General features: G+C 45.9%; 1 protein-coding gene across 7 annotated transcripts in view; it reads left to right on the top strand.

The window, feature by feature from the left end:
- Positions 1 to 25819, top strand: part of PTPRT (protein tyrosine phosphatase receptor type T) — a 1115914-nt gene that overhangs the window by 978021 nt on the left and 112074 nt on the right. For all 7 annotated transcript variants that reach the window (XM_053574016.1, XM_053574013.1, XM_053574015.1 and 4 more), the window contains one exon: positions 12279 to 12427. In XM_053574016.1, coding sequence (XP_053429991.1) covers positions 12279 to 12427 — 149 coding nt within the window. The remainder of the gene's footprint in view (positions 1 to 12278; positions 12428 to 25819) is intronic.

The raw sequence follows: 25819 nt of genomic DNA, 5'->3' as shown, positions 1-25819 counted from the left end.
CAGGCGCTGAACTAAGTGCCAGAGGGAGTACAAACCTGAGTGTGTCGATGACAATGAAGCCTGGTGACAGCAGGCAGGCACATGACAAGGACAAGCAACAGAAGTAAGATGTGCCAGTCTGGGATAGGTCAGAAAAGGGTTCCTGGAAGAAGCAATCATTGGGGTAGAACTTGAAGCACTTGCGGTCATCTGCATTAACTCAACAAGTGTTTACTAAGTACCTGCTTATGATAAAAGTCATATAAGACCCTCGGATTTGGGGGTCACAAGGCCACCATGGTCCCTGCCTTTGGGGTTATGGTCTAGCAGGAGCCGTAACCCTTGGGCTGGTCATCAGCAAGCAGGGGGTGTTTCTGGGTAGAGACTGAAGGCCTGAGGTGGGGAGAGGAGGCAGCTGTGGGCTTGTGAGAGCGAGACAGTGCTGGGAGTCCCCGTTTCAGATCTGAGAAGGGGTGTGGGCATGTGGGTGTAGGATACAAGGGAGGTTTGCTGAGCTGGGAAGGGAACAGCCAGAGAGCATCAACAACCCGGGGACTGCCTGGAAGAGGCTTCTTGGGATGAAGCTTGAAGGACTTCAGGTCATCCGCCTACTCACGTATATATAGACTTTGTGGAGATACAACACATGGACTGCGAGGGAGCATCCTTGGAGGCCCTTTGGGAGGCAGAGTCCAGCTCAGCCTTTGCTCGGAGGGTAAGCTCTGGGAAGGGGACGCCCACAGAAGTGGTAACATCCTTTCACTGAAGTCACGTGGTCAGTGGTGGGACAGCCGAGATTCTACAGCTTTAAAGACCTGGATCATTGAAACTGCGGGTGGAAGCGTGACCAGGAGAGGCGCATCCGCTGACTGTCAGCTTGGCAGTGACCCTCTGAGCAGGGTATGGATTGGTGCCGGGGGTCTGGGGTTAGGGAGACACTGCAGGGAGAAAATGCAGTCGCCTCGGGTCCCTGCAGTGTTCATCTCAGGAAGCTGCTCAGAAACAAAACTCAAGTAAAAATTAAAGCAAGGAGTAAGTCATTCTGATTGCTCTGGTGGAGGAGGGAAAAGGAACCAGCACATGCTGGGTGTGTAATATGCCAAAGACCAGGCTCAAGGATTGTCTCCATTCACCACTGTCATCGTCACAGCGACTCTGGGAACTGGGGTGCATCAAATCCCAGCTACAGATGAGGAAACTGAGTCTCCCAGTCTCACCGAGAGGGAGGCTTGGTCATGACTGCACAGCTGGGTAGAGCCAAGTCAGTCCTGAGCCACAGTCCATGGCAGGTCTACAGCACCAAGACCAGAGGGGCTGTCTGTCCAGCCCAGGGCCTCAGCACCCAGAGTCTGACCAGGGATTCTGCTCACACTCTGCTTTGATGCCTTTATTCCTTTCTTACCACCTATTATCTAACAAACACTTATTCGGTAAGTGACAGGTCCTGCTATAAGTATTTTCATATTTACAAGTTGTTATCTACCTCAAAGCATTGCTAAGAGAATTTGCTATAATTAGACCTATTTGACAGACTGAGATTTGAACCCAGAAAGCCTGGTTCCAAAGTCCATGCTGTTGTTCCTACTGGGCTCTGCTCCAGGGTCCAAGGGACAGTGTGGCCGTGTGCCCTGCAGGACGAGGGCTTCACATCTGTCTTAGGCCTTCTGCTGCTCTGGTTTCCTGCCAGCTCCAGAGAATAATCCAGCAGGGTCTGACTTAGTGGAAAGAGTGTGATTGGTAGGAGAGCCCATCCAGGCCAGAGAGAGAGAGGCCTCCCCAGGCAGAAGGAAGGAACAGAGGAAGACAGGGAGAGCCAGACAGGGAGGGCACAGACAGGGAGGGCACAGTCAGGGAGGGCCAGACAGCGAGGGCCAGAAAGGGAGGGCACAGACAGGGAGGGCCAGACAGGGAGGGCCAGACAGGGAGGGCACAGATAGGGAGGACACAGACAGGGAGGGCCAGACATGGAGGGCACAGACAGCAGAGGGCACAGACAGGGAGGGCACAGACAGCAGAGGGCCAGACAGGGAGGACCAGACAGGAAGGGCACAGACAGCAGAGGGCCAGACAGGGAGGGCACAGACAGCAGAGGGCCAGACAGGGAGGGCACAGATAGGGAGGGCACAGACAGCAGAGGGCCAGAAAGGGAGGGCACAGACAGGGAGGGCCAGACAGGGAGGGCCAGACAGGGAGGGCACAGATAGGGAGGACACAGACAGGGAGGGCCAGACAGGGAGGGCCAGATAGGGAGGGCCAGACAGGGAGGACACAGACAGCAGAGGGCCAGACAGGGAGGGCACAAATAGGGAGGACACAGACAGGGAGGGCCAGACAGGGAGGGCACAGACAGGGAGGGCACAGACAGGGAGGACACAGACAGCGAGGGCCAGACAGGGAGGGCACAGACAGGGAGGGCCAGACAGGGAGGACACAGACAGCAGAGGGCCAGACAGGGAGGACACAGACAGGGAGGGCACAGACAGCAGAGGGCCAGACAGGGAGGACCAGACAGGGAGGGCACAGACAGGGAGAGCACAGACAGCGGAGGGCACAGACAGCAGAGGGCCAGACAGGGAGGGCACAGACAGGGAGGGCCAGACAGGGAGAGCACAGACAGCGGAGGGCACAGACAGCAGAGGGCACAGACAGGGAGGGCACAGACAGGGAGGACACAGACAGGGAGGACACAGACAGGGAGGACCAGACAGGGAGGGCACAGACAGGGAGGGCCAGACAGGGAGGGCCAGACAGCGAGGGCACAGACAGGGAGGGCCAGACAGGAGGGCACAGACAGGGAGGGCCAGACAGGGAGGGCACAGACAGGGAGGACACAGACAGGGAGGGCACAGACAGGGAGGACACAGACAGCGAGGGCCAGACAGGGAGGACACAGACAGCAGCGGGCCAGACTGGGAGGGCCAGACAGGGAGGGCCAGACAGGGAGGGCACAGACAGGGAGGGCCAGACAGGGAGGGCACAGACAGGGAGGGCACAGACAGGGAGGGCCAGACAGGGAGGGCACAGACAGGGAGGGCCAGACAGGGAGGGCACAGACAGGGAGGGCACAGACAGGGAGGGCCAGACAGGGAGGGCACAGACAGGGAGGGCCAGACAGGGAGGGCACAGACAGGGAGGGCACAGACAGGGAGGGCCAGACAGGGAGGGCACAGACAGGGAGGGCACAGACAGGGAGGGCACAGACAGCAGAGGGCACAGACAGGGAGGGCCAGACAGGAGGGCACAGACAGGGAGGGCACAGACAGGGAGGGCCAGACAGGGAGGGCCAGACAGGAGGGCACAGACAGGGAGGGCACAGACAGGGAGGGCCAGACAGGGGAGGGCACAGACAGGGAGGACCGGACAGGGAGGGCACAGACAGCAGAGGGCCAGACAGGGAGGACACAGACAGCAGAGGGCCAGACAGGGAGGGCACAGACAGCAGAGGGCACAGACAGGGAGGGCACAGACAGCAGAGGGCACAGACAGCAGAGGGCACAGACAGCAGAGGGCACAGACAGCAGAGGGCCAGACAGGGAGGGCACAGACAGCAGAGGGCACAGACAGCAGAAGGCACAGACAGCAGAGGGCACAGACAGCAGAGGGCACAGACAGCAGAAGGCACAGACAGGGAGGGCACAGACAGCAGAGGGCCAGACAGGGAGGGCACAGACAGCAGAGGGCACAGACAGGGAGGGCACAGACAGCAGAGGGCACAGACAGCAGAGGGCACAGACAGCAGAGGGCCAGACAGGGAGGGCACAGACAGCAGAGGGCACAGACAGCAGAGGGCACAGACAGCAGAGGGCCAGACAGGGAGGGCACAGACAGCAGAGGGCACAGACAGCAGAAGGCACAGACAGCAGAGGGCACAGACAGCAGAGGGCACAGACAGCAGAAGGCACAGACAGGGAGGGCACAGACAGCAGAGGGCCAGACAGGGAGGGCACAGACAGCAGAGGGCACAGACAGGGAGGGCACAGACAGCAGAGGGCACAGACAGCAGAGGGCACAGACAGCAGAGGGCCAGACAGGGAGGGCACAGACAGCAGAGGGCACAGACAGCAGAGGGCACAGACAGCAGAGGGCCAGACAGGGAGGGCACAGACAGCAGAGGGCCAGACAGGGAGGGCACAGACAGCAGAGGGCCAGACAGGGAGGGCACAGACAGCAGAAGGCACAGACAGGGAGGGCACAGACAGCAGAGGGCCAGACAGGGAGGGCCAGACAGGGAGGGCACAGACAGGGAGGGCACAGACGGGGGTGGGGGGGCACTGCTGCTGCTATAACTTTGCCTTTCTGAGGGGTGCTCGGAGATGCCCCATGCTGGGCAGATGGGGGTGGAAGTCGAGGACCCACCAGCTATGCCCCAGAACTGGTGCCTGACAGAGGCAGTGAGCAGTCAGGAGGCAGGCTGCCGGAAGCTTGCGAGCAGGTGTGGATGTCAGCGTGTTGGCTGCAGGTGTCCCTGCGCTCCTGTGCATGTGTGTCACCTGGGGAGGAAGGGAGCCGGCTGAGAAAGCCTGGGGACAAGGAGAAATCAAGATGGGTTGCTGGCGAGCCTGACATAGCAAGGAATTTGAGAGCTGTGTTTTGAATCCCAGCTCCGCCTCTGAAATCCTGGGTCACTTTCTGTGAATCACTTCAACTCTCTCTCTGCCTCACTCTTTCACCTGTAAAATGGTGATAATAATATCACTGAGCTCATAGAGTTATAAAGAGAAACAAAGAACTTAATACGCTGTATCTTTAAAAGCCTTGCATAGTTCTTGGCATGGAATAAGAGCTATATAAATGTTTACTAAATAAATGAAATTAATTTAGGACTTACTGTTTTACAGACATTTTATTAGTTTCCTTGGCTTGTTGTAACAAAGTACCACAAACTAGGTGACGTAAAACAACTTAAATTTCTTCTGTTGCGGTCCTGGAGGCTAGAAGCCCAAAGTCCCTGTTGGAAGGGCCATGCTCTCTCTGAGAGTCTATGTAGGATTCTACCTTGCCTCTTCCTGGTGGAGGCCACCAATTTTTGCTATACCTTGGCTTGCAGCTCTATCACTCCTGTGTATCTCTGTCCAGATTTCTCTCTGCTTCTAAGGACACCAGTCGTATCGGAATGATGGCCACCCTTATGACCTCATCTGAACTTGATTACATCTCCAAAGACTCTATTTCTGAATAAGGTTCCAATCATAGGGACTAGGGATTAGGACCTTAGCATATCTTTTTTTAGGCACGGGATGGGTGAATAGAACACAATTCAACCCCAAACAACCATTTTAGAAGGGTCAGTTCTTACCATGGTTCTTAGATGCCAGCCTTCCCCTGTGGTGAAATCAATACCCACGTTTGTGGCAACTCAGTGAGATATCTAGAGATCGGCACCCAGATCTTCCACCTCCTGGCCTTCTGTGTTCGTGAAGGAACCATAATGGGGACACCTCCCTAATTCAGACCAGCTTAAGACCAGGTTCACTCTGGGGCTTCTCGCACTTTGGTGTGCAGCAGAATGTCCTGAGGAACTCATTAATCACCTGCAGTTTCTGACTCAGTAGGTGAGGCCAGTGAAACTATCGCTAAAATATTTCCAGATGAAGTTGCTTCTGCTTACTGGTTTGGGGACCTCCCTTGAAGAACCGCTGATCTAATTGGTGGTACTGAACCTTGGTGGCACATGATAATCAGCCGGAGATCTTCTAAAACCCCACATGCCCAGGCTGCACCCCAGGCCAATTAAATTAGAATCCCATTAGTAATTTTTAAAGCTCCCCAAATGATCGGTGCAGCCAAGGTTAAGACGCATGGCTCTAGAATACATCAACGGATGTTTATAGGATAAAAGCTATTCTTCAGGGCATCAGCTCTAAAGGATTCATATTTGATAAATGAGGAGTTCATTTGAATTAGGATGGCTGTTTCCTGTATTTAAAAGATGATCGTACCAGAGAGCATTTATCGAGTGCTTACTGTGTGCATGCCTTGGGTAAAGTGTTCTGCTAGCAACATACCATTTAATCCTTACAACCCTGGTACAGGGAAGTACTACTGTGACCTGTGTTTTACAGACGGGAGGAAATCGACATGCAGAGGGATGAGTAACGTGCAAGAGCCCACACAGCTAGTGTGACGCAGAGCCAGGTTGGGTGCCAGGCTGTCTGGCACCAAAGCCAGTGCGTTAACTGCTATGCAGCCCTGCCTCCTGATGTAAGGGAAAGGGGCGTGTTTACCATGAAATCCTGCAGACACCCACATCCTCATTTATACTACTTATGATTCTTAGGTGATGTGGCCCAGGCTCTGCCTCAGTTACAGAAATTCTGAGTTGGCAGGGTTTAGATAAATAAGGTTTTTCTCTATGTGCAAGAGACCGGAGTTATGTGTACCATGGACCGAAGATGCGCTTCTAATCTTACCCCTAAGACAAGCGGAGGAATGTTGGAAGAGGTGTCGTGAGTTGGCAGGCAGAGGGTGGGGTTTGTGCCCTGTGGCCTCCACCCATTGCTGTGTGCCTTGGCTAAGCGCCTCCTCTGTCAGGGCTTCAGTTTCTTCTATAAAATGAGAGAATGGTGCAGATCCCTTCCAGTTACGACGTGTATCTCTAACTTGAGATCCAGCCACACCAGCACAGAGTAGCCACCCTTTGCTGCTGGGGGTTCTGCTCCCCTCTTTTGCTTATGATGCTTATTAATCTTTCTCCCTGTTAATAAATCCGGTCTGTCAATGCCAGGTTTATAGGGGTGGGGCCTCACTCATGTGGTTTCTGGGTCCACCTCCTATGGCTGAGATACCTCTCCGATTCCAGGGTTCCCAGGAAAGTCTGTCCAGAGACGCTCCTCCAATGGAGGAGGGGCCCAGGGAAGAGCCTGTGGGGAAGGGGAAGTGTGTTCAATCAACGTCTCCCAGAAAGAGTGGGTACACCTCCTCACAGTCCAGAAAAACTCTTAATGGAACCTCCAACACTCCCCCCACAATTGGCTGGGTCCTCCTGTCCCCAGCCCAGAACAGATTCAATGAGGTTGCAGAACCTGGATGCTAAAATCCTCCACCACCTTTTTTCCTAAGTGGTTTCCCAGTCTCTACTTGAACTCCTCCCAGGATGGGGATCTCAATACTTGCAAAAGTATAAACAGAGCGGGAGTGATGTCTGGCTTTTCACCTCATCATCTCCTTCCCTCTAACAGCGCTACTACAAAGTAGGTGCTCATTAACTGTTTGCCCGATAAGTTATAAGCAAAGAGAAGGGAACCACTAACTTTAGAAAGGAGGCAGAGACTTACAAGAGTAGGGACATTGGAGTTGGGCCTTATAAAGTGAAGAAAAGACAGCCAAAGAAGACAGGGGAAGGGCGGTTCAGGCATTAGGCATTTCCAAAAGGGACCAAAGCTGTTCTAGAAATTTCTGCCTTGTGTCAAACCAACCTGGTGCTAATTCTGGCCCCTGGGGCCACACAGACCCAGCTGTCAGGTGTGTGAATAGAGCATTCCTTTGCATTCCTGCTCCGTGAGGAATATCCCTGAATGTTCCACACACGCCTCGCCTCATCACATGACTTCAGCACCTCTAACAGGTCTTCATCCTTCTCCCTGGAGCCGTTCCACCTGCCAGGAGCCCTTGTAAAGAGCGGTGCTCAGAATAAATGACAGGACTCACCGTCCATCATGGGCACGTCCCCTGCTGCCTACCCCTCACTCAGCTAACAAGCAAAGGTCGGAGAGACCTCAGAGCGATCCGTTAAAGGGAAAGATTCCAAGAGCTATGGCCACGTCACATCATTCTTACCTGTCAAAAGCAGTAAACTTCGGATGGCCGTGTCTTAAAACATCCTTCAGCTCTGGAATTGTCCCTGCTGAGGAATAAACAGACTTAGGCATGCTGTCTTTTTACCAGCTTTTGGTACCCCCTGCTGGCGAAACTGTGTGACCCAATTGGCAAGAATCTCAGAACAACTAGAGAGAAAAAAAAATCCCGAAGTTTGGAAAGTCATAAGTTCTTAAGTCTTGAAGGCTCTGAGGATTCCATAAATTATATAACCATCCCATGAGCCATGTGACTATTTTATGAGCTAAAAAAAAATTCTATAGCTGTGGATATTCTGTGGGCTCTAGGGAGAAAAAAAATCTCTGATTTCTGTGACTACTCCATTAATTTTGAAAGCATTCCAAGAGGGAAATGTTAAGTTATTAAAATAAAAATATTCCTAGGTACAAATATTTCAGGTCACAGACTAATTTAATACAGGTTTTCTCTTCTCTTTCTTTGCACGAATCTACTTTTCAAGTGGTTATAATTTGGGCTCAGAGTAGGATAACCATCTTTTCTACACTTCAGATCATAGGCTTTTTTATTTTCATTCATTCATTTATTTATTTATTTATTGCAGTTTTTGGCCATGGCTGGGTTTGAACCCACCACCTCCAGTATATGGGGCTGGCACCCTACTCCTTTGAGCCACATAGGCTTTTAAATATAAATTTGTGCAACAAATTTATTGAGCACTGGCTGTGTGCCAGGCACTCAGCAAGAAATTGGAGTAGGTACAAAAGTCAAAAGCCCTTCTCCCAAGAGACTCTCCTCCTAGTGGGTGAGAGGATTGGATGACTGCAATTTGGCCAGACAGGTTCTTAGTTGATATGGCACCAAAGCCTTCCCTGATCTCACGCCAGGGTTCAAAGCAGGTTTTCACTCTCTCAGAGCTCCTGGTATTTCTTCTTGGCATCCATCATCTTTGTGATTTATCTTTATTTTTCATATTTATCCATTTAATGCCTTTGCCTTTAGTCTCTGTATTCCATGAGGGTCAAGGTCAAGAAGATATGGTCTGCTTACATTTAGCAGAGACCAATGCATGTTGTTCAATGGTTGATACAGCCAAGAGGAGGAAGTTGTGTGTCCGTCTAGGTGAGCGGGGGAAGGCTCCAAGGAGATGTGACCTTTGAATGACATGGAGCCTTGGAGAATAAACAGGAGGTGACCGGGGGGAAAGAATGGGGACATATTAAGATAGAGTATTGAGGAATAATGAGTGGGGGAGGGGGAGAGGTAGCTGATGTTTTCTGAAAGGAGATGGGTGTAGAGGATACAGCTGAGCTGAAACCTGGATCCCCATAGTTTGGGGATCTGGTAGACCCTATTCATAGATTGTTCATGAGGAAAAGTTTTTAGAAGAATGGTAAATTAAACTCTTTGATTACGGGAATGAAGATCAACTTTCCTGTGTTACTGGGAGGGTTTTTAAGAATCTATATCTTAAATTTTGAAAGAATAGAGATAGGCCCCCAAACTATGGTTTAGTGTTTTAGTTTCTTTTGCATACACCCCATTCATTTCCTTCCTGGAGCTGTGTTTACTTATTGCCAGAACATCTGCCTCTACTTCTTCAGATTATCACACAGCATCATCACCACCCTAAACATGCCGTGTCAGCCATGAGCGGGGCACTGAGGATGCCATGGACCTGATTCTTTAAATCAACTAAGTTAGCTTTTCAGCTTTTAAATATCTACATTGTGGGGGAGGCTTAGCTTTTCATTTTTTTTAAATACAGGTGTTCAGAACTACCCAAACATTTCTATAAAATGCCATTTTTCATAAAAACAGCAAGGCCTTTTTTATTGTTACTATTCCTCTGGAAAGCAGTGATTTGTGCCTAAGACAACCCTCTCCATGTTATTTTATTCTGAGTGGAATAAGATTGGCTGGAAGTTCTGTCCCCAAGGAAATATCAAAGCCTCCAATACATACTCATTTATAGTTTTAAAGTTAACTCTCTTATCGGATTTCTTTTTATTTCCTGCTGGGGTGATGTGAGCTGAGCTCAGACAGAGGCAAAGGAGCTGCCATATATCTTTTCAAATTTATGATTAAGAAGGTCACATATACATTTTTAAACACACTCCTTTTTGATAATAAATGAAGAATAAAATTTTGAAATGTCATCAGCAGCAGATTACTCATTTTTCTTTCGCCAGTGTTCCCACTTTCCCTAATTGCCTGTTGGTGCTGAGGAAGGGCCCGGACGACCCAATGCTTCATTCCGTTTGCTTTTCTCTCGGCCTGGAACCGTCTCACCAGCAGCACGCTGTGCCTGTGGCCAGAGCATTACAGTCGAAAGATGCCTTCCCATTCCTGAGTGTCCTTCTTTCTCCAGGCCCATCTTGAAAAACAAATAAAGGAAGAATTTTATTGTAGGCCAAAAATGAGGGATATAAAAAAATATTTCTCTTCTTGGTCAGGATCCCTGGAGCCAGATTTCTCCACCTTTCTCTGCTGTGCTCTCTGCTTCCAGACTGTGTCCTGTATGGCCCCTATCAAACCATGGCTTGCCCCCTCTAGCTTTGCATTGGGTTTAGCTAATGAGGACCACCACTGGAGCTCAGAGGAAGGGAGGAGGGTGTAGTCAGAGCCTGTCTTCCTCTGGCTCTCTCCTTAGGAGGCTGCCCAGAACTGGCTGGACCCCTCAAGAGAAAACCACTGCTTCCGTTCACACCGTCTCCTGTGGGTGACTCTTCCTCTGTCCCCTCTGGATCCACCAGGTGGCATGCAGCTCTCCTATTGCTGACTTACATCATGGGTCCCTTACCCTCTTCCCTCTTTTCCCAATAGTCTTTTTATGAATAAACTTTCCTTGCATTATCCTTATTTGAGTAGCATCTGTCATTCTTCTGCACCGTCTGGTCCTAGATCATGAGACCCATGTTTTAGAGAAGATACCATCAAACTGTTACTGGCCCTAGATGCACTTTTCTAAAACACTTTTAAGTCTAGGTTTATTCTTTCCTTTCATACTTCCTCTGGCAGGGAGCTCATTACCTCTTGAAACTGCCTATTTCACGATCAGGTGGGATCTACATTGGAAAATTATTGTCTATATTGCACGGAACTGGACCTCTCTGGGACACCTGTTCTTTCTGTGTTGAGACAGGAGAGACCTACATTGAATTTGAAGCCAAATTTTGTGAAGGATGGCTCCAGGAGACCTGGAGAAATGTACCCTCTGGATATTTAATCTCTAACCTATCGCCTCTCCTGTGATAGGAACATAAGAACTATATTTAGATGTACATATGTTGGGAAAACTCAGAGGAACCAGGTTGACTTTTTGGAAATATTTGAATAACTGCAATATGTAAGAGGGGTTAGTCTTTTTATATCTAAGACCTAGCAATTAAAATTTAAGAGAAGTAGATTTCAAATCCATTAAAGAGGAACTTTTTAACCTTTCAGGTCCCTGATGAGGTATTAAAGTCTGTCCATCACTTGACAGAATTCAGAGAAAGATGGGATTTCACAGTGGGGCTGTTGGCATATAGTTGGGTCGGTTGGCAAGAATATACTGACAAGAATAGCAACCGCTGTGTTTTGAATGTTCACTATGTGGTGGGCACTGTGCTCTGTGTGTTTTATGCATTGTCTCATTTAATCATTGAAACTCTGTAAGACTGGTCCTGTTATTTGCCACAGTATACAAAAGAACAGTTCAGGACGTCTAGAGGTAAAGGGATTCACCCAGGTCATGTAGCTAGCTGGCAGGCAGTAGAGGTAGGCTGTGAACCCAAGTCTGCCTGAGGCAAAGCTGATGATTGTCAGAATCACCTGGGGAACTTGGGGGCCATGCAGAGGTCTAGGCCCCATCCCACTTCCATGATCCTGTGTGCTTGCTAAGCTCTTCAAGTGGTTCAAATTCACACCAAAGTTTTGAGAACCACTATTTTACACTATCATTGTTATGATGCCCATCTGGTTCTGAGGGTCTGTTATTCTGTTATGGGGGTAACTACACATCAAGTCCAGCTGTAAATTTCCTCCTTCTCTGCTACGAGATTAACCTCAACCCTCACCCACTGCCAGCCACCGGCCCCTTTGTATCTATCATTATTTGGTGGGATTTTTATAAGCTCAGCCCCTGAGAAAGGCCAGGCTCCATTGTAAATCTCATTCAGAGCCACAGAAACAGAAAGGCCATTGTAGCCTCTCCCACGCCCTGCAAGGAGAGTGGCAGAAACACCACACACATCTCACCAAGTTCCTCTGTTAAGATCAAGTGTAGAACATGACTGTTGTTTGGGATAGGGCAGCATGAGGCTCATATTTCTGAGTAAATGGAACCCATTAATGGCTTCAGCAGGACCTAGGTCTATTCCACCTTGACGTTGGAGGGCTTGCCTTGACTCTATTTCTGGAGAATGAGCCAGATTTGGGGGTTGAAGGTGAGGGGTTGGGAAGAAGAGAAATCTATCTTCCCAATACTTTAATGCAACTGTCACCATCTGACTGTGGCTTTTCCCCTTGCACATGTCCCAAAGGAAGCTGGCCAAGAAGCAGAAGGAGACACAGAGTGGAGCCCAGAGGGAGATGGGGCCTGTAGCCTCGGCCGACAAACCCACCACCAAGCTCAGCACCAGCCGCAACGAGGAAGGCTTCTCCTCCAGCTCTCAGGACGTCAACGGATTCAGTGAGTTGAGTCAACTAAGGGGAAGGGATCCCTGTGGTCCAGCTTAGCCCTGGTGTTTCCTCTGTGGACCCCTCACCATGGTCAACTGCTATAAGGCATGAGTTCCGGATGCTTCCCTGAGATGGTCCATGATGAAGGTTCCCCTTTGCAAAGATTTGGAGCAGACTGTCCAAAGGTGAAAATGGGGTATTTGAGAATCTAGCCCAAATCCAATGTAAATGACAGCAAGTCACTCTAAAAGCTTGTGGACATAAATAGAGGCAGGTTAAAAATAACAGTAGTTAAAAAGGAAGGAGGAGTAAGGTGGCTGTGCCCTTAAGGAGAAAAATGTGCTGTACTGAATTGAGTGACTTAAAACTTCCAGAACTGTGCTTCACATATACCAGGTTAGGAGAGTGAGTCAAGGATTATCACAGTTTCCATTCTGAATGGAAAGGAGGCTCAGAGAAGCAACACTGCAAAGTTCCCCAGCTGGTGAGTCACACACCCAGACTGGACGCTATTGCCTCTCGATCCGTGGCCAGTGGGCTCTGCCACGGCCCGTGCTCCAAGTAGCCTTTACTCAAGACCACCTGAGTCCTCTTGGCAGAGTAAACAAAGAAGCTCAAGCTACCATGAGTGGTTAAGATTTCAGGGTTAAACCCTATCCATGGGAGAACCCCAGGACTGCCTGGGCTCCTTCAGATCAGACTCAAGAGAGAGCTGGCTGCTTCTTCTTCTCACAGTTCTTCTCTTCCAACCATGATGGACACCAGTTAATAGACGGGCTTCCCCAGCCTCTGCCCCAAATTGGGTACTGCAGGATCTGAGCATAGATGGATGTCCTCCATTTACCATGGAAACTGCAAATGGAAGAAACCACATTTCGTAAAAAGCACTTAAGATATGATCAGTTTGGGATGATGGGGATCTCTAAAAAGATAATGGAAGAAAGGAAACAAACACTACGTATTCTCATTTCATCTCACCATAGTCCTGTGAGACTCTTAGTACGTTCCCATTTTGTAGGTATAGCCAAGGCTAAGTGTATTTGCTAATCTTCCCAGAGCCACACAGTTTCTTCCTGACAATCAGGATCCGAGAGTAATTCAGGCCCATAATTCCTAACCTCAAGTACAGCACAGAACCCACCTGGGGAGGTTTCAAAATGCACAAATCTGGGCTCCACACCTTAACTCCTGAATGAAAATATCCTGGGGGACGAATTATGGGGCAGGACTGAGGGAGATGGATTTTGTAAAAGTCATTCATTGAGTCCTTATGGCTACCCAGGTTTAGAATATAGGACTTTGATAGAAGCAATTGCTGTTTTGAAATATTAATCTGCAGAACCCTAGTAATGGGATTGAGGGATCAAATGGAAGGTTACTTTTAGCTCTTCGAGGACTCTCTATCCTTTTTTCCATAGAAGCTGTAGCAGTTTGCAATCCCACTAGCAGTGTATAAACATTCCCTTCTCTTCACATCCACGCCAGCATCTGCAGATTCAGGACATTGTGATATAGGCCATTCTCACTGGGGTTAGATGATGTCTCAGGGTGGTTTTGATTTGCATTTCTCTGTTGATTAGGGATGATGAGCATTTTTTTCATGTGTTTTTAGCCATTCATCTGCCTTCTTCAGAGAAAGGCCTGCTCCTGTCTCTTCCCCACTTATAACTGGGATTGTTTGTTCTTTTCTTGTTGTTAGAGTTCTCTGTAGATCCTGGTTATCAGCCTTTTGTCAGATTCATAGCATGCAAATATCTTCTCCCATTCTGACGGCTATCTGTTGCTTTATTGTTGTAGCCTTAGCTGTGCTGAAACTTTTTAGTTTGGTCATGTCCCATTCACTTACTTTTGATGTTGCTGCAATTGCCAAGGGGATCTTCTTTGTAAAATCTTTTCCCAGGCCAATGTTGTTAAGAGTTTTCCCCCACACTTTCTTCTAGAATTTTTGTCATTTCATGTCTAAAATTTAAATCCTTTGTCCAGCAAGAGTCAATTTTTGGTGAGAGTTACAGGTCCAGTTTCAGTCTTCTGCATGTGACTAACCAGTTCCTCCAGCACTATTTATGAATTAGGGATGCTTTTCCCCAGTGTATGCTTTTATGCTTTCCTTTGGTTTATCAAAGATCTGATGGTGCTATGTGGCAGGGTTCATCTCCAGGTTCTCTAGTGTATTCTATAGATCTATATCTCTATTTTTGTGCCATGCTGTTTTGATCACTGTCAACTTGTAGTATAACCTGAAGTCTGGTAATGTGATGCCTCCAGATTTGTTTTTATTTCTTAGAATTGCATTGGCTATTCAGGATTTTTTCTGGTTCCATATGAAACAAAGTCATATCATTTTAAAAATCATTTTACCGTAAGGACATCTGCACCAGAATGCTCAAGGCAGCTCAATTCACAATCACCCATATATGGAATCAACCCAGGTGCCCATCAACCCATGAATGGATTAATAAGCTGTGGTGTATGTGTACCATGGGGTACTAGTCAGCCACAAAAAGATGGGGGCTTTACATCTTTTGTATTTACCTTGATGGAGTTGAAGAAAATTCTTCTTAGTAAAGTATCACAAAGATGGAAAAACCAGTATCCCATGTACACAATACTAATATGAAACCAATAGATAAACAACTATACCCCATGAAAGAAAAATATAATAAAATTCAAGTATAAGGGAGGGGACAAGAAAAGGGGGAGGGGGAGGAGGAAGGGGCATCGGTAAGCTCTCACCTAATGGGCACAGTGTAAGGTATACAGCACACACCCTGGGTGAAAGGATTGACTACAACTTGAGCTTTACTTAACAAACACAAATAATGTAACCTGATGATTTGTAACCTCATATTAATCTGAAATTTTAAAATACACACCCATTGATGTACTAGTTTGGGGAGAGAGATTAATTTAAACCTACCTAAAAAGTTGAGAAAAAGGAAAAGCGAATACTCACATAGTCTTCACCTCATTTCACCCATTCTTAACGTTCTGCTCTGGGTGTACTTTGCACTGGTTAACACACTCTCTTGCTATCTCTGTATACAGATTTTTATTTTCAGAATTTTCCTAGCCACTTAGAAGTAAGTTGCAGGCATCATAATACTCTACCTTGGGAGAATTCAGCATGCGTTTTTTAAGAATAGGACAGTTCTTCAATATAACCACAATAAAATGTAAGCGCAATTCAATACTCCGAATATACCATTCCACAGTCAGATTTCCTTAATGTCGCCAAAATGCTGGTTTGTTTAAACCCAGGATCTAATCAACATGCCTATGTCGTGTTTGATTTTTATGTCTCTTTGTTTTCTTTCATCAGAACATCTCTCTCAACTTCGTTTTTTTTTGTTTTTTTTTTTTAATTCAGGATACTGATTTTTTTTTAAAGTCTAGGGCAGCTGTCCTCGATCTACCTGTCTGTTTCATCAAGATTACAGTCAGGTTCAATATTTTGGCAAAAAGACCAGATAAATGATGCTGTGCACTTGCCTTTGCATAGTATCAACGTACACCTGAAACCACCCTGCCTGTTACTGGCAATGCTGAGTTTAAGCAAAGTCTCAAGGCAGATACTGATTATTTTATGAGCCAATATTTAAGTTCTGTTTTTCTTAGAGATCAGAGCAAATTTGCAATCTGCCTAACCATGAAATCACTCCCTTTCCATTTTTAATCCAGGTGAATCACTAGGATTCATACATTCCCTACGGGCAGGAAAAGGGATGTTGACATAGACCAGGAAAAGTAGAAGAGGGTTTGGCAAAGTAATGAGCTAGTTTTTCTTAAAAGAACCATCCTACTTTTAATTTTACATTCTATTAATGAACCTCTGATACAAATTACAGCTTGATAGGAGGAATAAGTTACATAGCACTGTACAGCAAGCATAATTAACAATGACTTACTGAATATTTCCAAGCAGCAAGAAGAGTGGACTTTGAACGTTCCCAACACAAAAAAATGATAAGGATGGGCTAATTACCCTGATGTGATTTTTAGACATTGAACACATGTATTAAAATATCACACTGTACCCCACAAATATTTACGATTTGTGTGTCCATGAAAATAACAGTAAAAGCAAGAAAAAGAGAGGACGGGCCATCTTGAGCTCACTGAGCCTCTGGCCACACTAAGGTGTCACTGGCTTTCCTGATTTGGGCTCGGGGACAGGGAAGTTCATTTGCAAGTCTAGCTGATTGAAAACACTGGTCAGATCATACCCATTCATCAAACAGCTTCTCTGTACAGTCCAGCCTCTTGTGTGTACTTTTTTCCATTTGTAGAAGTGCCCTGGGAGGACTTGAAATGCCAAAAAGATTATTATCAGAGATGTCTGACAGTCACAGTCACCCTGAAATTATGGGTGTTTGGTCTCAAGCTTTCTTATCTCAGAAGAAAATTTGGGTAATGTGCTGATGTCTTGGATTTTTAAAAGGGAAGCATCACCAGCATTTTCACCCTGGGCCAAAATTTAGACCCCAGAGATGAAAATACCCAGAACAGCAATAGATACTACCTAGTCAGGGAGGAAGAGGAAGAATAGCCAATAAAATCGAAAAAGATATTTTAAAGGCTGGGGACAAAATTCTAAATGATTGAAGTGTGTATGTGTATTTTATATTTACAAACACACACACATAGATACCCACTCACACAGAGATGTAGAAACCTACGCAGACGTATACATGTGTATAAACTCAGACATCTATGTCTGTATATACGCATTCATTTTAATGGCACTGCTTTCAGAAAGACAGAAAAAAAACTTGATTGACTTATTATACTCAATTATTAGGAAATTTGGCATTTGCGGGAATCACTGAATATTTTAGGACTCTCTCAATGCATGTGATATCCTCAGTCGACAGCTACAAAAACACTCTGGGGATCCTTTGAATGCCCTAGAATGCATCGGGTGCCTTTTAAAATGCCCTGTGGAACCACTGGGATGAGATTTCAGGGGGGGGAAAATGTAAGTAATGCTTACACTGGAGATGAGAAATTGCTTCTGAAATCACCCTGATGTATGTAAAATTGAATCTATTTTTGTGGCATTAGGGAAGTGACTGTCTGGCTTCTGAATCGGTGTCTTTAGGAGGCCCTAAGATTATGCACACATGTTGAAGCAGCCTTGAGAGAGACAGGTAGCAGAATCATGGTTACAACAGAAAAGATTAGGGAAGAATGTGCTGTGAGCAATTATTTCATTATTGAACAAGGGGGCCCTTGCCTAATTCACATTCTGCCTCTCCTTGCGTAGGTTTATTTTCTGGAGTTTTCTGTTGCAAGTGACTGCTAAGTTTTGCAACAGCTATTCAATCACGCCTCGCAGTGTTGTATAGGAACAGTGACCTCTGGGGACTCAAGGGTGTGTTGGGGCTTTGTCAGTTGTGGGTCATTGCTTTGAAGTGCTTTGGCATTCCTGGAAAAGGAGAGCATGTCACATTTCAAGGACAAACAATGTGCATTGTTTTCCATTTAAAGAAACGCTAGCTTTTATTAAGTAATCTGATTGTCATCTTGCGGCCCTGTGTACTTGTTATTTTCTTCCTTTTTCTGCCCTCTTTTGCTCACTGGGATCATTTTCTGTGTCTTTCTTCTGTGCTTAACTCTTCTTCTTTATCTCTTTTGTTCATATGTCATCTTCTTCTTGTTCGTTTTCAGTCCCAAACAAAAATGCTTGAAAACAAATCCCTGCTGAATCCCTCTGAGACAGGGGCCTGGTTTTCTGCTCTTCCCACTATAGCATTGGACAGACTGGCTTGCCCACCAGGTACTATTTGTAGCTCTGTCTTCATTTCCATGTTTCCATTCTATTGACTGGCCCCATCTCTGGTGAGTGGAGGCTGTCCCTCTGCAGGTCATCAGATGCTGGGAAGGAAGCAAGCATGAGGGGGGCCTTGGAGGTGGGATTGAATGGCTATTTTCTTTTTTTATTATTATTATTATTAAATCATAGCTGTGTACATTAATGTGATCATGGGGCACCATACACTGGTTTTATAGACCGTTTGACACATTTTCATCACACCAGTTAACATAGCCTTCCTGGCATTTTCTTAGTTATTGTGTTAAAATATTTATATTCCACATTTACGAAGTTTCACATGTACCCTTGTAAGATGCACCGCAGGTGTAATCCCACCAATCACCCTCCCTCCACCCAGCCTCCCCCCTCCCTCCGCTCTCTCTCCCCCTTCCCCTTATTCTTAGGTTATAATTGGGTTATAGCTTTCATTTTGAAAGCCATAAATTAGTTTTGAATTGCTATTTTCTGGGCATTTTATACATGCCTGCCCTGTGCTATGAGTCCTCGGGCACGATTTGGGGAGGGACATAGTTGCAAAGATGAATAAAATGGGGATAGTGTCTCACAAATAATAAACTTCTCCACCTGCAAGCTTTTCATAGTTTCAAAATTCCTTCTGCAAAATACTCCAGTAGTAATTCCTTATTTCTATGCCGTAAGACAGCTAGTAAATTTGTTATTATGCCCATTCTATAGATGAGGAAACTGAGGTTCAGAGAGACTCCATGACCCAAATCATACAGATATTGCAGAGACATAATACAGATCCATTTCTCCCGACATCAGTTAGAGTCTATCTGCCTCATTCTGCAAAGAATTTGGCAGCGTATCCAATAAGAGCACCTATAATAAAAAAGTGAGAGAAATAAATGATCAGGATCAGGGAAACACGAAGGTCAAGGCCAGGATATAATAAAATGTAGTTATATTGTATTAAAAATTAATATAAATATGTAGGCTGATACCATTTAAATTCATTTGGCTCTGATCTTTCTAGTAGTAAACGGCCAAAGAAGGAGATAACTTTTATTGGGCACCGACTTTGTGCTAGATCTTGTATCCTTTGTATAAATTCCACTCTTAAGCTCCCTGGGAACACTATAAATTGGCATTATTCCCATTTCGTAAATAAGGGGACGAAGTTTCAGAGAACTAAAGTAAATAATCATGAAGTCACACAATGCAAAAATAGCAGGGATGTAATTGAAAGCCAAACAGAGTTATCTGACTCCTGAACCAGGGTTCCTTCTTCTGTAGCAGGAATGGCTCCCCAGCACCCACTGGTCTCAGTGAGTGAGTCGCTGACGGTGGGAGAAGGGCAGCGCTCCCCACCCACCTGGTAGGTCAGCTGGCTCTTCTACCATGCAGGGAGAAACTTCTGCATAGCCATGCCCGGCACGGAGGCCTGGGGCCTGGTACCAGCATGGAGCCGTGATTCCCACAGGAGCTGAGCACCATGATAAGTGCACACAGTTACGGCATCTCAGTCCATCCTCACAGCACCCTGTACATCCACCTTCATTATCAAACCTATCTTACAGTTGATGAACCTGACACTCTCAGATATTAAAAGATCTTTCCCAAGTCATATGATGAATGCATATTAAAGCCTGGACAACAGCACAGATATTCTGTTTTCAAAGGCAAGCATTTTTGTCTTGCCTCTAACAGTGGCTATCTGTCCATCATCAGGGAGAAGCAGCCCTGCTGGCGAGGAAGACAGTGCCTCTTCCCGGTTCCTCTACCTACTGAAACTCCCGTGTCAGGAAGGCTGCGGCCAAGTACACTCCCAGACAGGCTCTGTGGGAATCATCCTACCAGGAGCCTCAGGGCAAGTGGGCGGGCAGGCCAGTGGTTCCATCCTCAGGTGCTAGGACCAAGCCCTGGGTGGATATAGAGGGAGATGAGCAAAGAATGACCCCTGTCCACAGGAAATAAAATGTTCCAACAAAGAGGACTTTGTTGTACTACCTTGTGCAGTAACAACCTCCACAGAGTGTCACAGGACCCTTCCCTGGACCTTGTACCTTCCCAGTGTGACTCAGATACACCTGGTGAAAATGGGTCCAAAATGCAGCCTTGGGAGATTACACCTGCTGGTGCTGGCAAGGAGCATGGACCCTGAGACTTGCTGCCTTCTCTGTCCTTCTGCACAAAGACCTCATAAAAGGCTTCCTTTGTCGGCAGGTCAGGGAATGGCCAAGCTTGATACCCCACGGGACACTTCAGCAGAGATGGAACAGGCAGAGGGAAGTACCAGGCAAAATTTTAGCCTGACTATTTTGGTTACATGTTATGTAACTGAGGCAATTCAAATAGGAAAGACAGATCATGGCTCTAAAAATAGCGGGGTACCAGAGGCCAGGAAAGGTGGGGGAAGAAGAAATAAAGAAAGGCTGATTAATGGGTTCAGTATTAGTGTGTACTTAGAAGAAATAAGACCCGGTGTTCCACAGTTCAGTAGCATGACTATAGTTAATATTAATCCATTCTACATTTCACAATAGCTAGATGAGAATAATTTGAATGTGTGTAACATAAAGAAAAAATAAATATTTATGGTGATGGATATCCAAATTACCCTGATTTAAAATGATCACATATACCCCAAAAATTACATTTAATATGTATCAATAAACTAAATCAATACATATTAATAATAGGGGTTGGCTGGGGTTATGGTAAACTCTTTGGAAAGATTCCTTAACTCTTTCAGGAAGATGTTGAGCCAGCTAGAAAAATGGGTCTCCAGGGCGGCGCCTGTGGCTCAAGGAGTAGGGTGCCAGTCCCATATGCTGGAGGTGGCAGGTTCAAACCTAGCCCCGGCCAAAAACCAAAAAGAAAAGAAAAATGGGTCTCTGGGGAAAATAGCCTGACCATGGACTTTTCTGGGGAAACTACTGATTTAATGATGTGTGAGGTTGAGGGTTACTGCCTTTGTTTAGAACCTATGGGTCAATTGTTTTGCTAGATGCTGGTCACATATTATTTCTAATCCTCAAAACAGTGCAGCCAGGTAGGAATTGTTATCCTGATGTCAATATTAGCATTAATAGGGCTCCCAAGGTAAAGGCTAAAATCCTCCATGTGGCTGCCTGGGCCCTCCGTGGTTGCTGACTGTTGCCCAACTGGCCGACTTATCAGATACTCCTGGAATATCTGTGTGAATGTTGGATTCACACAAATGATGAAGCTGGAATTCACGTTAAGATCTCCCAGTTCCAAGCTCACATCTGGTTCCAGCTCTTCTGATAGTGAATTCTGCCTTCTGTTAAGCTGAAATCTTTCCCTCACAACTTCATTCCTTCCAGTTTTTGCACACAAGCAGATATTGTCAGCACCAACGTGCTGGGTTTTGTCTGCCCTCTGTTGTCACATAGGGCCACCGAGTCAGCCTTTCCCCTCCTGAAGCGCCCACCCCCACCCCAACTATTTCACTGCGGCTACCCACATGCCCAGGTCCTTCCCTCAGGACGAGCAGTCCCCGCCTCAGCCGTCAGCCTTGCTCAGAATACGTTTCTGCTTTCAGTCTACACGGAATCCCAAGTGACCCCTCTGTCTCCACTTGTTCCACGCCTGTGGAGTGTGAGGTTTCCAGGATGACCATGACCTTGTGTACTGAGCTGAGTGACTTTGAATTTAGAGAGACGCCAACACCCTCACTCTAGATTTAAAACTTTGGTTTGGAAAATACCACTTATGAATTAACCAGTGGCCCTATGTGTCAATAAGTGGCCTTATTGAATTAACCAATAAGTGTCCATCATAAGCCTGCCTACTATACAGATGCTGGCTTCTAGCTAGTGCTGTCTCATTCAGCCCAGGTTAGGATGACTTTGGGAGCCCAAGTGAAGGATTTTACATTTCCTTTGTGCTCTTTTTTCCTGTTAGATTTGACTCTGTTATTCAACCCTACTGAGATAATTTTTTATTACTATTACTTTTTTTTTTTAGACAGAGTCTCACTATGTCACCCTCAGTAGAGTCCCATGGCATCATAGCTCACAGCAACCTCCAACTCTTGGGCTTAAGCGATTCTCTTGCCTCAGCCTCCCAAGTAGCTGGGACTATAGGCACCCACCACAACACCTGGCTTTATTTTTGTTGTAGTTGTCATTGTTGTTTAGCAGGCCCGGTGCTGGGTTCAAACCCACCAGCCCCAGTGTATGTAGCCAGCGCCTAACCACTGAAATACAGGTGCTGAGCCTGGGATAATTTTTTTATTATTATTTCTTATTGTGCCAGACCATGAAACCACTTAAACCTCCCAGTTCAGGGCCCTAAAATGTAATAATTATTAGATTATTAATATTTATTATGCTGCTTTTCTAGTGAGCATTATTAATAATTATATGACCATTTCCATGCTGAGTGTTTTATATAATGCCTTATCTCACTGGTATGTTGGGAGGGTTAAATAAATGATGATTATATCAGATAATTTGAAGATGAGAAAACAGGTTTAAAAACAGTAAGAACTTGCCTGAGGCTTCACAGCTTTAAATAACACAGACAGAACTCAAACCTAGGCCTATCTAACTCCCCTAAGCCCATAGCCAAGACCAGTCCTCTCTGCCTCCCTCTGTAAGGTAGGTTGTTATTAATCCCATTTTTTAGGTAAAGAAACTTAAGTCCATAGACATGCTGTCATCTGCTCAAACCAGAGGTCCTGAACGCGTAGTCTCCAGACAAGCAGCATCAATGTCACCTGGGAGCTTGTTGGAAGCAAATTATTGGGCCCCAGCTCAGAACTACTGAACCCCAAACTCTGGGAAGGGCCCAGCAATCTGTGTTTTTAACAAGCTGAACAAGGGATTCAGATGCATCTTCAAGTCTGAGAATCACTGGCTCGAGGTAAAGCCCAGGATTGTCAGACTCCAAAGCCCTCATTCTTCCTGTGCTAAGTTATCTACTATAAGCACAGCAACCCCAGAGAGAAGAAAGCTTAGTCTAGCTCCTCCATTCCCAGGGTGGAAACACCAAGAGGGCATTGCCCCAGGGGGTGCTGAACCCGAAGGCCACTAACGCCCATCAATATCCATGAGGGTCCCCAAATCTGGGGTCCTCTCCGAGTCGACTCTGACATTTTCTCTCTTGTCTGAACAGTGGACAGTCTAAGAATCAGAATGAAAGGACTGGAAATATATAAGGAAAAGCAACGATAAGTCACACAGTAAAACCAAGAGCTCAACAGAGCATCATAAAGGAGATTTTTAAAAATGCAAAAATTGTTTGCAGGAACAATTATATTTTCTGGTTGCATCAAGATTAAATTGAATCTGGGAGAAGAATCAAATGTTACAAGCTTGCCACCTCCGGTTTTATTGAATATTTTTCAGGAATTGTTGAATATTTTGCAATCATCCACTTGGTTGACAGATTAAAGGACACACTTATTAAGTTCCTAGCAACCCACAGTTGAATAGAATTATTTACTCCTTAGAAGTGCAAAATGGAAATTTAGGTAACCTTGAGAAAGCAGACAAATTTTCCATCACACACAGTAAGGAGTTAAATTAACACACATTTCGGAGGAGAAACTTTGACTCAAAAGGGAATAATGGTTATACTATGAATAATAAAAACTACTGAGATAATCAAAACGGATCTAACCTCCTCATTTTAGAGATAAAAAAATGAGTCCCAGAGACTTTTCTCAAGATCACTCATTGAGTCACTAGTAGAAGTACCAGGGCTCAGGGCTGGCTAGAATTGGGGCTGTGACACATTCCAGCCCTTGCCCCGTGATCTCCTTCCAAAGAATGAAATATAGTCAATAATGGTTTGTCTTCTGTTTTCTGCAGTCTCCTAATCCAATTTCTGCACAAATAGGATATTCTTAAATTGAATTATACTTTTCATCTTCCAGTTATGGGCGTAGCTGAGGTGTTCCTTTAAATATTCATTGAATGCCAACTTTATGCCAAGGGTTATAGGGATTGTAAAGATAAATAAGACATAGTCTCTGCCTTCAAGGATATTACCGTCCTCCAGGAGGAGAGTCGTAAGTGGATTAGTTTCAATAAATGTGATAAGTGATAACGAAAAGGCATGTACAGTGTCCTGGGAACACTGATTAGAGGCTCAGCAAGTGGTTACTTCTGTCTAAGTGATAATGGGAAGTATCATGTAAGGAGATGAGTTTTGATATGAAAGGAGGGCAGGAGAAGGATTGTCCCAGGTCAAAAGGACAAAAGTTTGGAGGTGTAAGGAACATGGTGGGCTCAGAGAAATGAGTTTGGAGCCAAGGTGCTCTGTGTTGAGAGCATATGGCCAGAGGTACAAGCTGGAACAGTAGCAGGGACCTGCTTGGAAAGGGCCTCACATACATGTCCTATTGAAATTCAATTTCTGAGAAGGGTAACAAAAGACTTAATAAAAAAAAGAAAGAAAGAAAGGAATTCGAGTGATTCTGGTGTCAAGTACCCTTGTGTTTTGTTGGAACCTGGCCCCATATATGCTGTTTGAGTTGTATAGATGGATTTTTCCATTGCAGATAAGAAAGAAGAGCATTTATTAACCACAGATCTTCACTGTCATTGGAAGCTGGCCCAGCCATTCCTTCTCAATACCTTTTCAAAGAGACCTCCATAAAGCTACAAAGCGGAAGTTGCTTCTGACAATTCATGCTAGGCCACTTCATCTTGAGAAGAAAACAGAATTGTTTTCTACACCTCACAGGTGGTCCTGGATTATAATAGGACACTTAGAAAGTGCTTGTTAAAGTAATCAGGGATAAAGAAGTGATGTTGAAGATGTAAATATATAGTTGCTAGGTAGCAGAATAAACTGAGCTGAGAGACCAATTTCCCCCCCCCCCCCTTAGCTCAAAGCTCTGGCCTCTGTAAGTTGAAAACATAGTTAATAATTCTACTAGCTGATATTTTGTGAGTAATTACTGGACAGAAGAATTTACATGCCTACTTCATTTAATATTCTCAAAAACTCCATGAGGCAGGTTAAGGAAACCGAGGCTTAAAGAATTTAAGTAACTCACTCCAGTTCCTCCAGCTACCCAGAAGCCATGCAGGGCTTGAAGTGTGATGGTATCAGCAGCCCGTCCTTCTGGAAACACTCTCTTTGCTTGACTTTTACCCTCCTTGTTTTTCACCTTCCTCCCCAGCCATCTCTTCTCATTCTTCCTTATTAATTCCTCCTCTAACCATCAAAGTGCCCTGAAGTCTTTCCTTTCTACTTATACTCACTCTAGGTGGGTGTTGACGATGCTAAGTGGCATAATGAGCACAGGAAGAGGCCAAGTTTGAAGAGGGGGAGTTTAAATCTAGACTTCAGGTTTGAGTGCTACTTAGTCATTGGAAGAGGTGTCAGGTAGGCAATTGGATCTGCAGGCCCATAACTCAGCAGAGGATCCTGGTCTAGAGATGTAAATGTTTCCTACACTTTGTATGCAAGGTGGTTGAAGACTTTGCTGTGAACAGGGATGCTGAAGTGAAACACATTACCTGTCCTAGGGTCACTCAGCAAGTTAAAGGAAGAGCCAGGACATTGACTCAAGACTTATGTATAGGAGCACCTATAAAAATGCACTCAGTTAAAGCTGAGGGCATAACATTAAAACAGGGGACTATC

The sequence above is a fragment of the Nycticebus coucang genome, chromosome 21 (genome assembly GCF_027406575.1).
Source record: "Nycticebus coucang isolate mNycCou1 chromosome 21, mNycCou1.pri, whole genome shotgun sequence".
NCBI classification, from domain to species: domain Eukaryota; kingdom Metazoa; phylum Chordata; class Mammalia; order Primates; family Lorisidae; genus Nycticebus; species Nycticebus coucang.
This window is presented reverse-complemented; position numbering and strand designations above follow the sequence as displayed.